Below are 13,535 nucleotides of genomic sequence, written 5' to 3' on the forward strand. Positions count from 1 at the left end.
AGAGAGAAGGCACAAATGACCATTAGGAATGAGAGAGGGGGCATCATTATAGATCTTAGATGCATTAAGAGGAAAACAAAGGAATATTATGAACAATTTTAAGCCAATAAATTTCACGATTTAAAGAAAATACACAAATTCCTTAACTGTATCCCACAAGTATTAATACAAATTACCAAAGCTGACTCAAAAAGAAATAAAAAATCAGAGTAGCCTTAGGTGTATTAAAGAAAATGAATATATAATTTAAAACCTTCCCACAAAGAAAGCTTCCGGCCCAGATAATTTCACTAGTGAATTCTACTGAACATTCAAGACAAAGATCATATCAATCTTAGCAATATTATTTCAAAAAATGGAGGAGAAAGGTACTTTAACTCCTCATAAGAAACCAACATAACTCTGACACCAAACCAGAGAAAAACATTAAAACAATGAAAATTACTTACCAATATTCATCAAGAACCTAAACAAAAAATTCTTAACAAAATATTAGCAAATCAAATATAGCGATCTGTGAATAGAAAAATTACTCCAATATATGTACTCCTGGAAGTGAGTCTTTAGTATAAAATTGTATACATCATTTATCTGCAATTCTGTTGTCAAGCCTTAATTTTTAAACAGCTTTATTAAGGTATAATGATCTACAATACACTGTACATATTTAAAGTATATAATTCGGTAAGTTTGACATATGTATGTACTCATGAAACCACCACCACAGTCAAGATAGTAATTATATTTGACATCCACAAAAATTTTTACCAACCCCTTTGTAATCTTTCTCTTAACCCCACTTGAGACCCACTGACCTATTCCTTTCACCTGTGTTTACTTATCTAGTAAGTTACTTCTTAACTACCCTGATTTTTGGCACCTGTCATTGTCTTTTCTTTTTTAGCCAAAATCTTGGTTCAGTTTCTTCTTAATGAGTTTTTGTTGTCTCTTGTCATTGACAACAGCTATGACAAGTCTCACAACAACCCATAAAGTACCACCCATAAAGGTGGTACTATTGCCAATCTATAGAAGAAGAAACTGGGGCTCAGAGTGACAGAGTCACTTAGAGCTCCCAGAACTGGAAATTCTGGCAAAGCCAGGATTCAAACCTAGGCATGTCTGACTCTAAATCCTGAACAATTTTACCTACACAGTATTGCCTTCCTATCTTGCTTTGTTTTCATCTGAATATGAAAACAAAAAAATCTGTATTGCTTTATTTTTTGTAAGGTTGTACACTCACTTTTCAAATGGCCCCCAAATGGAAAGATGGAAGGAAGAATTTAAGAAAAAATAAAGGGAGAAGAGGAAATGAAAATATAAGGGGTGTGGAAATCAGTGGCAGTAAATGATTGATCTCTGAAATCAGTTTTCTTTTTTTTTTAAGCTTCATTTTGAATCCGGTTAGTTAACATAGTGTTATATTAGTTTCAGATGTACAATATAGTGATTCAACAATTCCATACATCACCTGGTATGCATCACATGTGCACTCCTTAATCCCCATCACCTACTTCATGCCCCCCCCCCCCCCCCCCCCGCCTCTTTCTGGTGACCCATCAGTTTGTTTTCTGTAGGTAAGAGTTTGTTGGCTTCTCTCTCTCTGTCTGTCTCTGTCTCTCTTTTTCCCATTGCTCATTGTTTTGTTTCTTAAATTCCACATAGGAGTGAAATTATATGGTATTTGTTTTCCTCTGACTTATTTTACTTAGCATAATACTGTCTAGCTCCATCCATGTCATTGCAAATGGCAAGATTTCATTCTTTTTATGGCTGAATAATATTCCACTGTGTGTGTGTGTGTGTGTGTGTGTGTGTGTGTACACACACTTTTTATTTATCCATTCATTAATCAGTGGACACTTGGGCTGCTTCCAAATCTTGGCTGCTATAAATAATGCCGCTATAAACTTAGGGGTGCATGTGTCCCTTTGAATGAGTGTTCTTGTATTCTTTGGGTAAATACCCAGTAGTGCAATTGTCAGATCTTAAGGTAGTTCTGTCTTTAACGTTCTGAGGAACCTCCATACTGTTTTCCACGGTGGCTGCACCAGTTTGTATTTCCACCAACAGTGCAAGAGGGTTCCTTTTTCTCCACATCCTCACCAACACCTGTTGTTTATTCTGTTGCTGATTTTATCCAGTCTGACAGGTGTGAGGTGTTACCTCATTGTAGTTTTGATTTGCATTTCCCTGATGGTAAGATATGATGAGCATCTTTTTATGTGTCTGTTGGCTATCTGGATATCGTCTTGGGAGAAATATTTTTTCGTGTCTTCTGTCCATTTTTTAATTGGATTATTTGGTTTTTTTGGGAGTTGAGTTTGAGAAGTTCTTCGTATATTTTGGATACTAACCCTTTATCTTATATGTCATTTGCAAATATCTTCTATTATGTTGGCTGCCTTTTGGTTTTGTTGCTTGTTTCCTTTGCAGAAGCTTTTTATTGTGATGTAGTACCAGTACTTTGTTTTTGTTTCCCTTGCTTGAGGAGACGTATCTAGAAAGAAGTTGCTGCAGGTTGTGTCAAAGAAGTTACAGCCTGTGTTCTCTTCTAGGATTTTTATCATTACAGGCCTCATATTTAGGCCTTTTATCCATTTTGAATTTACTTTTGTGTATGATGTAAGAAAGTGGTCCAGTTCTTTCTTATGCATGTTGGTGTCTGGTTTTCCCAACACCATTTTTTGAAGAGACCATCTTTTTTCCATTGGATATTCTTTCCTGCTTTGTCAAAGATTAATTGACCTCATCGTTGTGAGTTCATTTCTGGGTTTTCTACTCTGGTCCATTGATTGTAATATAACTTGAAGTGTGGAATTGTGATGCCTCCAGCTTTGCTTTTCTATTTCAAGATTGTTTTGGCTATTCAGGGCATTTTGTGGTTCCATACAAATTTTAGGATTCTTCTATTTCTGTGAAAAATGCTGTTGGTATTTTGATAGGGATTGCATTAAATGTATAGATTGCTTTGGGTAGTATAGACGTTTTAATAATAGTTTTTCTTCCAATCAAAGAGTATGGAATGTCTTTCCATTCTTTTGGCTGTCTTTAATTTCTTTCATCAGTGTGTTAGAGTTTTCAGAATACAGGTCTTTCACCTCTTTGGTTAGGTTTATTCTTGGATGTCTTATTTTGGGTACAATTGTAAATGGGATTGTTTTCTTTATTTCTCTTTCTGCTACTTCATTATTGGTGTATAGAAATGCAACAGACTTCTGTACATTGATTTTGTATCCTGTGACTTTACTGAGTTCATTTGTTAGTTCTAGTAGTGTTTTGATGGAGTGTTTTGAGTTTTCTATGTATGGTATCATGTCATCTGCAAATAGTAAAACTTTTACTTCTTCCTTACCAATTTGAATGCCCTTTATTTCTTTTTGTTGCCTAATTGCTGTGGCTAGGACTTTCAGTATTATGTTGAATAAAAGTGGTGAGAGTGGACATCCTTTTCTTGTTTGTGACCTTAGGAAAAGTGAGAGGTTTTCCTCATTAAAGATGTTGTTAGCTGTGAGTTTTTCATACGTGGCCTTTATTATGTTGAGATATGTTCCCTCTAAACCTACTTGGTTGAGGGTTTTTATCATGAATGGATGATCATGTGGTTCTTACCTTTCTCTTACTGATGTGATGTATCACAGTGATTGATTTGTGAATATTGAACCACTCTTGTAGCCTAGGGGAAGAAATCCCACTTGATTGTGGAAAATGATTTTTTTAATGTATTGTTAGATTCATTTTGGTGGTATTTTGTTAAGAAATTTTGCATCTGTGTTCATCAGGGATGTTGGCCTGTGGTTCTCCTTTTTTAGTGGTGTCTTTATTTGGTTTTGGGATCAGAGTAATGCTGGCCTCATAGAATGAATTTGGAAGTTTTCCTTCCTTTTCTATTCTTTGGAATAGTTTGAGAAGAATGAATATTAACTGTACTTTAAATGTTTGGTAGTATTCACCTGCAAAGCCATCTGGCCCTGGACTTCTATTTGTTGGGAGTTTTTTGATTACTGATTCAATTTTTTTGCTGGTTATCAGTCTTTTTTTTTTTTTAATTTTTTTTTCAACGTTTTTATTTATTTTTGAGACAGAGACAGAGCATGAACGGGGGAGGGGCAGAGAGAGAGGGAGACACAGAATCGGAAACAGGCTCCAGGCTCTGAGCCATCAGCCCAGAGCCTGACGCGGGGCTCGAACTCCCGGACCGCGAGATCGTGACCTGGCTGAAGTTGGACGCTTAACCGACTGTGCCACCCAGGCACCCCTACTGGTTATCAGTCTTAAAAAATTTCTAATTCTTCCTATTTCAGTTTTGGTAGTTTATATGTTTGTAGGAGTGTATCCATTTCTTCTAGGTTGTCCAGTTTGTTGGCACATACTTTTTCATAATATTCCCTTGTGATTACTTGTATTTCTGTGGAGTTGGTTGTTATTTTTCCTCTCTCATTTGTTATTTTATTTATTTGAGTCTTTCTCTCTCTTTTTTTCTTGATAAGTCTGGCTAGAAGTTTATCAGTTTTATTGAGTTTTTTCAAATAACCAGATCCTGATTTTATTGGTCTGTTCTATTGCGGGTTTATTTTTTAATTTTTTTTTAGTTTTTATATCCTTTATTTCTGTTCTAATCTTTATTATTCCATTCTTTCTGCTGGTTTTTAGGTTTTGTTGTTCTTTTTCTAGGTCCTCTATGTGTAAGGTCAGGTTGTTTGAGATTTTTCTTGTTTTTTTGAGGTAGCCCTGTATTGCTATAAATTTCCCTTTTAAAACTGCTTTTGCTGCATCTCGGGGTTTGAGCCATCGTGTTCTCATTTTCATTTGTTTCCGTGTATTTTTAAAATTTCTTCTTTGATTTCCTGGTTGACTCATTCATTGTTTAGTAGCATATAGGGTGGTGGTGGGAGATGGCTATGGCCAGTTCCTTCATTCCCAGAGTGGTGTCTCCATGAATGCTGCCTCTCTGGGATACACTCCAAAATGAGTAAATAACCTCCCTACTTGGTGCCCCAGGTGCTCTTCAGATTGCTGTTTCCACGCTGTATGTCCGTGAGTTGTTGGCTTGCCTTTTCTCCAAGAACAGTGCAGGGCCCTCCGGGCTCTATCCCAGCCAAGTCCACTGACCTCCATTTATTTATTTATTTAAAAAATTTTTTTAAACATTTATTTATTTTTGAGAGACAGAGAGAGGCAGAGCATGAGCAGGGGAAGGGGAGAGAGGGAGGGAGATACAGAATCTGAAATAGGCTCTAGGCTCTGAGCTGTTTGTTAGCACAGAGATGGACATGGGGCTCGAACCCATGAACTTTGAGACTATGACCTGAGCTGAAGTTGGCCGCTCAACCGACTGAGCCACCCAAGCACCTCTAAGTCCACTGACCTTTAGAAAGAAGTTCACGCTTTAAGCCCCGTTGGTTGCCACAAGTCACAAAATTAGACCCCTCGTGCATTTTAAGCCAATTACTGTGGGAATCCATTTTCCCCTGTGCTCCCCGGTGTCCCACCCTTGTCTGTGACCCTGGCTCCCTCCCCACTGCAGCACAAGGATCCATTTCTCTCCCAAGTCTGTCACCGCACTTCATGCTTTCTTCTATGTGGCCTCTTCTCTACCTTTATAAAGTTGTGGAGTTTGTTCTGCCAGTCTGCAGGTCAGTTTCTGGGGTATTCAGGTATTGGTTATCTAGTTATGTTCATGGGATGAGGCAAGCCTGTGATCCTTCTACTCCACCACTATCTTCCAACCCACCGTCTAAGATCAGTTTTTATCTCAATGTATTTGATCCAAGACCAAGAACATTACTGAGTGTAGCCCGAGACTCTGCACTTGAATATGAAAAGATTCCTTGGCTTTCTGTTTCTGTTGGAGTTCTTATAGAGCATTTTTCCTAAATGCATCTTTCCTTCTTGACTTCCATACTATTTGTAGTTTGCTATAAACACAAATCAGGTAATCTCTTAAGGAGATGAACTATTTTATTATGGTTAAGAAGCTGTGCTGTGTAGTCAGAAAGCCTGGCTCTCAATTCTGTATCTACTGGGGATTGATTTTGGGCAAGTTAGTTAGCTTTTTTGTACTCCAGTTGTAAAATTGGGATAGTTTGTGCATACTCTATAGATGGCAACCATTAAATAATGAACATAGGAGGGTAAGTACACCACTTAGTATAAGAGCACTCAATAAATGTTATTACTGACATTGATTGTTAAGGAGGTATGTTTAGTGATGATACAGATGTAAGAAAAATCCAATTGTAACCTCTCCTTTTAGGATAAAACATTATTCCCAAGATCCTAATTCTACATATTCTCATTAGTTTTCTGGAGTTATTCTCATGAGTATTTTGTAACTAAAGAATCCTATGTCACTCTTGGTAACATGTTGGGTGCTTAGGAACACATTTATTCCTCTAAGGCCCTGAGGTACTTTTGAGTGCTTGGTGGAAATTTTCCTGGAGAAAAATTAACTAGCTGGGTAAGAGGGAATCCACACAAAACATAAAACTAAGTTTGTAAAATATGCATCATGAAACCAGATCCAGCCTAGAGACCATCGACTGTGGTAGCTCTCCTCCCAGAATTACCAGAGGTCTTAGGACAGAAAAAAAGGCTGACCCAACAAATAAGAGCACAGTGTTTGCTGTGTGGAAGCCCTTAGTAAATGTTAATTATTGTTATATCATCTATAGTTTTTAACTTTTTTTGTAATTTGTTTTAATGTTTATTTTTGAGAGAGAGAGAGAGAGCTGGGAAGGTGCAGAGAGAAGAGGGAGACACAGAATCTGAAGCAGGGTCCAGGATATGAGCTATCAGCACAGAGCTGGACGTGGGGCTTGAACTCACAAATGGTGAGATCATGACCTGAGCCGAAGTTGGATGCTTAACCGACTCAGCCACCTCGGCCAGGTGCCCCATATCATCGATAGTTTTTAAAAAATGATTATTTTAGTAGTGGTGTCAACTTTGACCTACCCACCCTTCTCTTTTCACTTCCACACAAAAATCTCAGACTTACTGAAATTAATTAATGTCAAATTAATTGAGATTGAGTTAATCTCAGATGAATACATTTGACTTTGAAGTGTACTATCTATGCATCCTGTCCACCCAGACCCATTCCATTAGTGTAGATGTTACACAGTGAAATTCTCTTTTTCAAGAGAGGAAAAAAAAAAAAATGGATAGAGAACTTGGTTAATCCATTGGCCAATTAAGAGATATGTCACCTATTGAACTATGGTTTAGATATATTTGCTGTCATTTATTTGTATATATTTGCACTTTTGGAACTGAACATAGAATATTCATAAAACACAAAAGTCTAAAAATGGCTAATATTTTAGAAGATGTTTTGGACTTGGTTTTGCAAATATGTGAATTTGTATCTAATTTGGAATTCATTTTGATCGAAGGAAAATTATACTGGGGAGACTTTCTTAGAATTTGTCGAATGCCCTTTCTGCTCGGCTTCTCCCTATGTTAAAAATCGATAGCTCTCTGAGTGATCTGTTTATCCCTAGCCCGAGTTGATATGGGCTCCTACAAACCTCCATGGACCATGTACAGTTAGAATTTGTATGTCACAGTGCTTTAGCGGTAGGGTTTCCATAAAGATACATGCTATGATTTTCCAAAGTTAGTAAACTAAATCCTAATAGTCTGAAATATTTATGGACTCCAATTGTTAGGGGTCTGTAGCATGGGACGACTGTCTCCTTTAATGAGTTACCGGAAGTTGTTAGAAAAATGCCTGCCTCTTTTTGTTTACAGAAACTATTGAGGACTCACTGTTGGTAGAAGAGTTGAATCTGTGTTGATCATATGCACTTGATTTTAGAAAGATCTTACTGGTCACATTTCCAAAAAATTTCCCACTGCCACAATATAAATTGTTAAGAATCTTAAAACATAAGTGTTTCTTTTAATTGCATTTGAGATATACTTACAGGTCTTTTTCTTAATTAACTAAGAACTAAGGATATGGGACTTCAGTTCCTTCTAAATTAATTTGAGGGATTTTTCCTAATTAATTGAGTTATGAATTATTATGAAAGTGATCTGCTTTCTTCTATTATGGCAGCCTGTGCTCAAGATTTTGCCCACTGTATCTTCAGATTTGTTTTTTCTTTTTCTGTAAGCATACAAAATAGTAAACCAAGGAGTCATTTTGATATATAGTGCAATATTATGAACTAATTAAAATGATGCTTACAAAAGATATCTTAAATGAATATGATACTGTAAGTGAAGGAGCAAGATGTAAAATAATTTTCATCACAAGTGTAAGGATGGAAGGCAAAAATGTCAGATTATTAGACTCCAGCTTCCTGGTCTTTTATATATTTCTCCTTAATTTTTCTATTATGGGTATCTATTACTTTTAGCAGTTTATCCCATAGGGCCGGGATTTTTGTCTGATTTCCTAGAAATGTGCCTGATACAGAGTAGATGCCAAATAAATCTTTTGCTGAATGAGTGAATGATTAATTGAAAATTGGCACTTATTGAATATGTACATTTTGAATACTGAATAACTTTTTCCATTTAAAATTTAGGAAGTTGAGAGAAATACTGTATTAGGTTGACTACGACCTTAAAAAATGAGACTTTTTTTTTCTTGAATGTAGACACCAATCCATTGAAAGTGAAAGGAAACTGATATTTAGAATTTTATTTTTAAGTTTTTAATGTTTTCCTTATTTTTTTTCCTTAAATTTCCTTAATAGATTCTTCAGTTTGAAGATATTTTGGCCAATATGTTCTACCGAGAGCACTTTCGAATGTACATGGAAAGGATGGACAAGAGAGCTCTGATTAGTTTTTGGGAGTCGGTGGAATATCTGAAGAGTGCTAACAAGGTAGTATATATAGGCTCAAAGAAATATTAATCACCAGCTGGTGAAAACTTGCATGTTAGGCAGCGTGTCTGTGTTTCTCAATGAAGCTGTAAGATAAATATACATTAAAAGACTATTTAAAACCAAATATAATAATGGAATTATGTTCCAGCTCATAATGGTAAATAAAATTATATTTTATTTTCACAAAAAGATACTTCTGAATGTGTGGTCAAGGGAAAAACAGATTCATAAATGTACCAAAATACTGAATTTACTTTCAGGCAGCTTTTTGGTTTGCTTTTTTAGCACATTATAAAAAAAGTTATATACATCCACATTACTGGTACAATGAATTGATCTTGTCATGTACACCTCAGTCTCATAACCTTGTTATTTTAATATCATGTGCATATTTTACACTACTGTTCTTCTTTTGTTTCATTTAAAATATGACTGAATTAAGAAACACAAAAACCTTTAAAAAGCGGGTGGGGGTGGGGGGTGTGCCTGGGTGGCTCAGTTGGTTAAGCGGCTGACTTCGGCTCAGGTCATGATCTCACAGGTTCATGGGTTCTGAGCCCCGTCTGTGCTGACGGCTCAGAGCCTGGAGCATGCTTCGGATTCTGTGTCTCCCTCTCTCTGTGCCCCTTCCCCGCTCACGCTTTGTGTCTCTCACTCTCTTAAAAATAAATAAACATTAAAAAAAAAAAAACCCACAAAAGAAGATTTTTGGTTCTAGATGCCTCTTAACGATGAAAAGCCCCAATAAGCATTGTATTTTGCACTTGGCAAGTTCTCAGTACCTTTAAGAGTTAAAGAATATGAAATATGTATGTTTATATGTGTCTATAAATATACATGACAATATGTATAGTATATATATTACATGTATTTTGAGAGGCTTATTAAAATAAACACAAAAGTCACTGGGTACATTGTACTTTGCACTTCATGTGAGTGTTGCTAGAACTCAATACTATTAAAATACATCATAAATCACATACTACATTGGTTTCGGAATTAAATTCAGTCTCACAGTATTTTTAAATCTTCTTAGAAATGCCTTTTATTGTTATTTTGTAAGTCACAAGTTACCTCATTTTATCCAGTACTGCAGTTGCCCACTTTATTATGTATTTTATTTATCAGACTTGATTCCAAATGACTTTTGGCTGCTCTCAAAGGAATATTGTGAAGAGCAATCTAAAGAATTTTCCTAAACTCCTGGAAACAATTTAGAAGATTTCAGTGCAATAAAAGTATATAGCTTCATGAAATAGCCTTATTTTGACCTAACAACACTAATTTGGGTGTAAAAGTTCTGAGATGTTTGTTAAATTCACAATATTCATTGAGTTGTTTGTCTTCATTTTTTAATCCTGTTGAAGACTTTGTGTAACATTCCTAGAATTAATGAGGTGTTTTCAGAGGAAATATAAATGTTATGGTAATCAGAAGAGATGTTTGCATTTCTGAAACAGACTGGCTGTGACCTTAGTATGATGTTTAAGAGTAAGCTGTCTAATATAAGCTTGATTATAATGCAATACATCATTCTGGAGAGGATTTTTCTTGTTTTCTTAAATTACATAATAGTGACTTCTGGAGTGAAAAATGGCACTTCCAATTACTTATATTAGATTTTTTAAAGCCAAATTGAATTTAGCTGATAACTGAGCTGTGGAATTCAGATTTGCAAGAAGGAATCCGTTTCAAGACGAGAACTGTTCCCACTTTTCCCCTGCCAGCGTTTAGTAGAAATTATATTCGTTAACTATTCAGCATAAAGTATTCATTTTCAGGAGCCAGACTCTTACCCCTTGACTCTGTGCACACGCACGCCAGAGACCCCCACTGGTACCAGTAGCAGTGTCCGTTTTCAATGTCTTCCTTCCAGCTTTAAGATGGAGAGAATTCAGAAGAAAAATATTTTTGTCAGAGATGATATTTCTTACCTTTCTTGTTTTTCATCTTCCTGTCTTTTCAGAATGAAATCCCGCAATTAGTTGGTGAAATTTACCAGAATTTCTTTGTGGAAAGCAAAGAAATATCTGTGGAAAAATCACTCTACAAAGAAATCCAGCAGTGTCTTGTAGGAAATAAAGGTATTGAAGTGTTCTGCAAAATCCAGGGCGATGTTTATGAGACCCTAAAGGATAGGTATTACCCTTCATTTATTGTCAGTGACCTGTATGAGAAATTGATGATAAAAGAGGAAGAAAAACATGGCTCGCACTTGATTTCCGGCAAGGATGAAATGGTGAGTCCCATTTAATTTTCTCCTTCCTTCTCAGTGGTTAAGCTTCGAATATGATCAGGCGGACACGTACTGTTTAGGCAAATTTGGGGCACCTCTTCATCTTTCAATATGCAGGACCGTAAGTAGAACTTGTGCACTCTTCCCTTCTTTTTCTGAACAACTGACCACCACTTCCTCGTGTTGCAACCTCCCAGCCCTGTCTCTACCTGCGACACACCCCGTGTGTGGCTCCTGAAAAGCGAGGACAGAGAGTCCGCAAGGTGGTGTAGGCCAGATGAGAGAATCAGTAGAACTTAGTCTAGTCCGAGAAGAGACAAAGGATGGGCAAGTGAGGAGAGGAAGAGGATGTGGGGGCAGTTACAAGAAGTATTTTGGAGTTTAAAAAATCAGATGTAAGAAAGATTCTCTGAAAGAAACCTTGCTCAGCCACACCTCACTTGGGTCTGATTCTCCTAAGTGTACTATCATTTTGGAGATCTCTCATTTACTACTCTCATTTACCATCTCTCATTTACTACTAAAGGTTTAGAGGGCTTTACGATTTGTGAAGGTACAAAGAAACACAAAATGTTTTATTTACAGTCACCCTACATAGAAAGCTAATAATTAATTTTGGATTTTTTTCTGCCGGTTATATCTCAAACTCTGAGGAATCAAGTGCTTGCTCTTGATGGTATTAGAAGTTGGTGTCTCTGAACTGTTAAATTCACTCATTCAGACTTTTTAAAGATTTGTTATTTAGTTCTTCACACTTTCTGTGTCTTCCACCACCAACAGGGCCAAAAGTCTTTAGTCATTGCATCTTTTTTTCCCCATCAGATACAGTTTATTAGAACTGAAGTTTGTTTACTTCATCTCTATGGCACACTATTTCTAGCTACTGTAGTGGTGATGTTCCAGCACAAGAAGAAGAATTCTTCATTCGGCGGAACTTTCTTTTGGCTGATAGACTTTTGAGTGTCAGAGAAAAAATTGTTTTCCTGATTAAAGCTATGCAGATAAGGATACTGATACTTATTTCCCCAAACCTCACCCCTAAGATATAAATAAGCATCATTTGTCTGTTGACATTAATTGGAAACACAGTGTATTTTTTTATTTAGGTGCCGGTAGCATTCAATGTCACATTCGTTTCAGGCGCACAACGTGGCGATTCGCCATCTGTGTATGTTGTGTCGTGCTCACCATCAGTGTGGCTACCACCTGTCACCATACAATGCTAGTACAGTGTCATTGACGGTATTCCCCACGTTGTGCCTTTTATTCCAAAGACTTACTCATTCCATAACTAAAAGCCTCTATGTCCCACTCCCCTTCACCCATTGTATTTTTAAGATCAGTTTGCTTTATTTTTTTATTTTTTATGTTTCTCGGTAAGTTTAACCGTGTTCTCTCTCTGCCTCAGAAATGAAAATGGTTAATAAGTAAATGCTGTAAAAGAGGTTATGCAGATTAGTTAAAAATACCAACACCCAATAGATGAATTGGATAAAGTCTTGAACTGACAGTTGATATGAAAGGTAATAGTAAACAAATATGAAAAATTATCCAGCTTCACTTAGGACTCACGGGTAATATGTATCACTGACCTTTTGAACGCTTCTGCTTTTTGTGGCAATAATCCCACTTCTAGAAATTCACCCTAAGGCAATAACTAAATGGTAGAAAAGGTGATGTACTGTGGAGTTTGTTTTAGTACCTCTGGGACGGCGAACCAGCAGAGTCAACCCAGAGCAGGAGCAGCGGTAGGAACACGCCTCAGGGTAGCATCAATTCATAGGATGGTATACAGCCATAAAAATTCTAATTTTGAAGAGTAATTAACGCCTTCAAAATAAGCAGCATCATAAGTTATAGGGAAAAGACAGAATACCTGTTTGGATGTATATAAGGTATACAATCATGTCATGATAAGTGCACTCCTGGACAAGGGTTTGAAAGACCGCACAAAAATTTAAAAAAAGAGCTTGGTTTTCTAGGGTTATTAATACTTCATTCTTGTTTGAAGAAAATTTTTTCTCTTACCGTTTATTTCAATTAATAAAAATTAGAAGGAAAACTCTGGAAGAATGTTAAGGAGAATAATAAAGCAAAAGATCATTCTCAGGACTTCTTTCCATTGTCCTACATGCTGTTGCTGCTGACAGGTCTGTTTTATATGCTGTCTGCTGCTAATCTATCCAGATTTTTCAAAGTTCTGCAGTTCTGTATGAATCTGAAGGCACTTTGAAATCTTAACCATTTAACTCATAAGATGATCTACCTGTTGATTTGTGAAATACATCTTCAGGGGAGGGACTGAACAAAGTGTGTACCGAAAATACTTTTACTAGTGGGAATTTGGAAATTTTATTTATTTTTATTTTATTCTTAATATTTACTTATTTTTGGGAGAGTGCAGGCAGGGGTGGAGCAGAAAGAGGGGGACAGAGGATCCGAAGTGGGCT

General features: G+C 36.5%; 1 protein-coding gene across 1 annotated transcript in view; it reads left to right on the forward strand.

Annotated features, from left to right (window-relative positions):
- SNX25 (sorting nexin 25) overlaps nt 1-13,535 on the forward strand; it is a 131,210-nt gene that overhangs the window by 89,974 nt on the left and 27,701 nt on the right. Inside the window, exons 8-9 of the mRNA XM_030312132.1 lie at nt 8,715-8,846; nt 10,816-11,088. Coding sequence (XP_030167992.1) covers nt 8,715-8,846; nt 10,816-11,088 — 405 coding nt within the window. The remainder of the gene's footprint in view (nt 1-8,714; nt 8,847-10,815; nt 11,089-13,535) is intronic.

This window comes from Lynx canadensis, chromosome B1, assembly GCF_007474595.2.
Source record: "Lynx canadensis isolate LIC74 chromosome B1, mLynCan4.pri.v2, whole genome shotgun sequence".
Lineage (NCBI taxonomy): Eukaryota > Metazoa > Chordata > Mammalia > Carnivora > Felidae > Lynx > Lynx canadensis.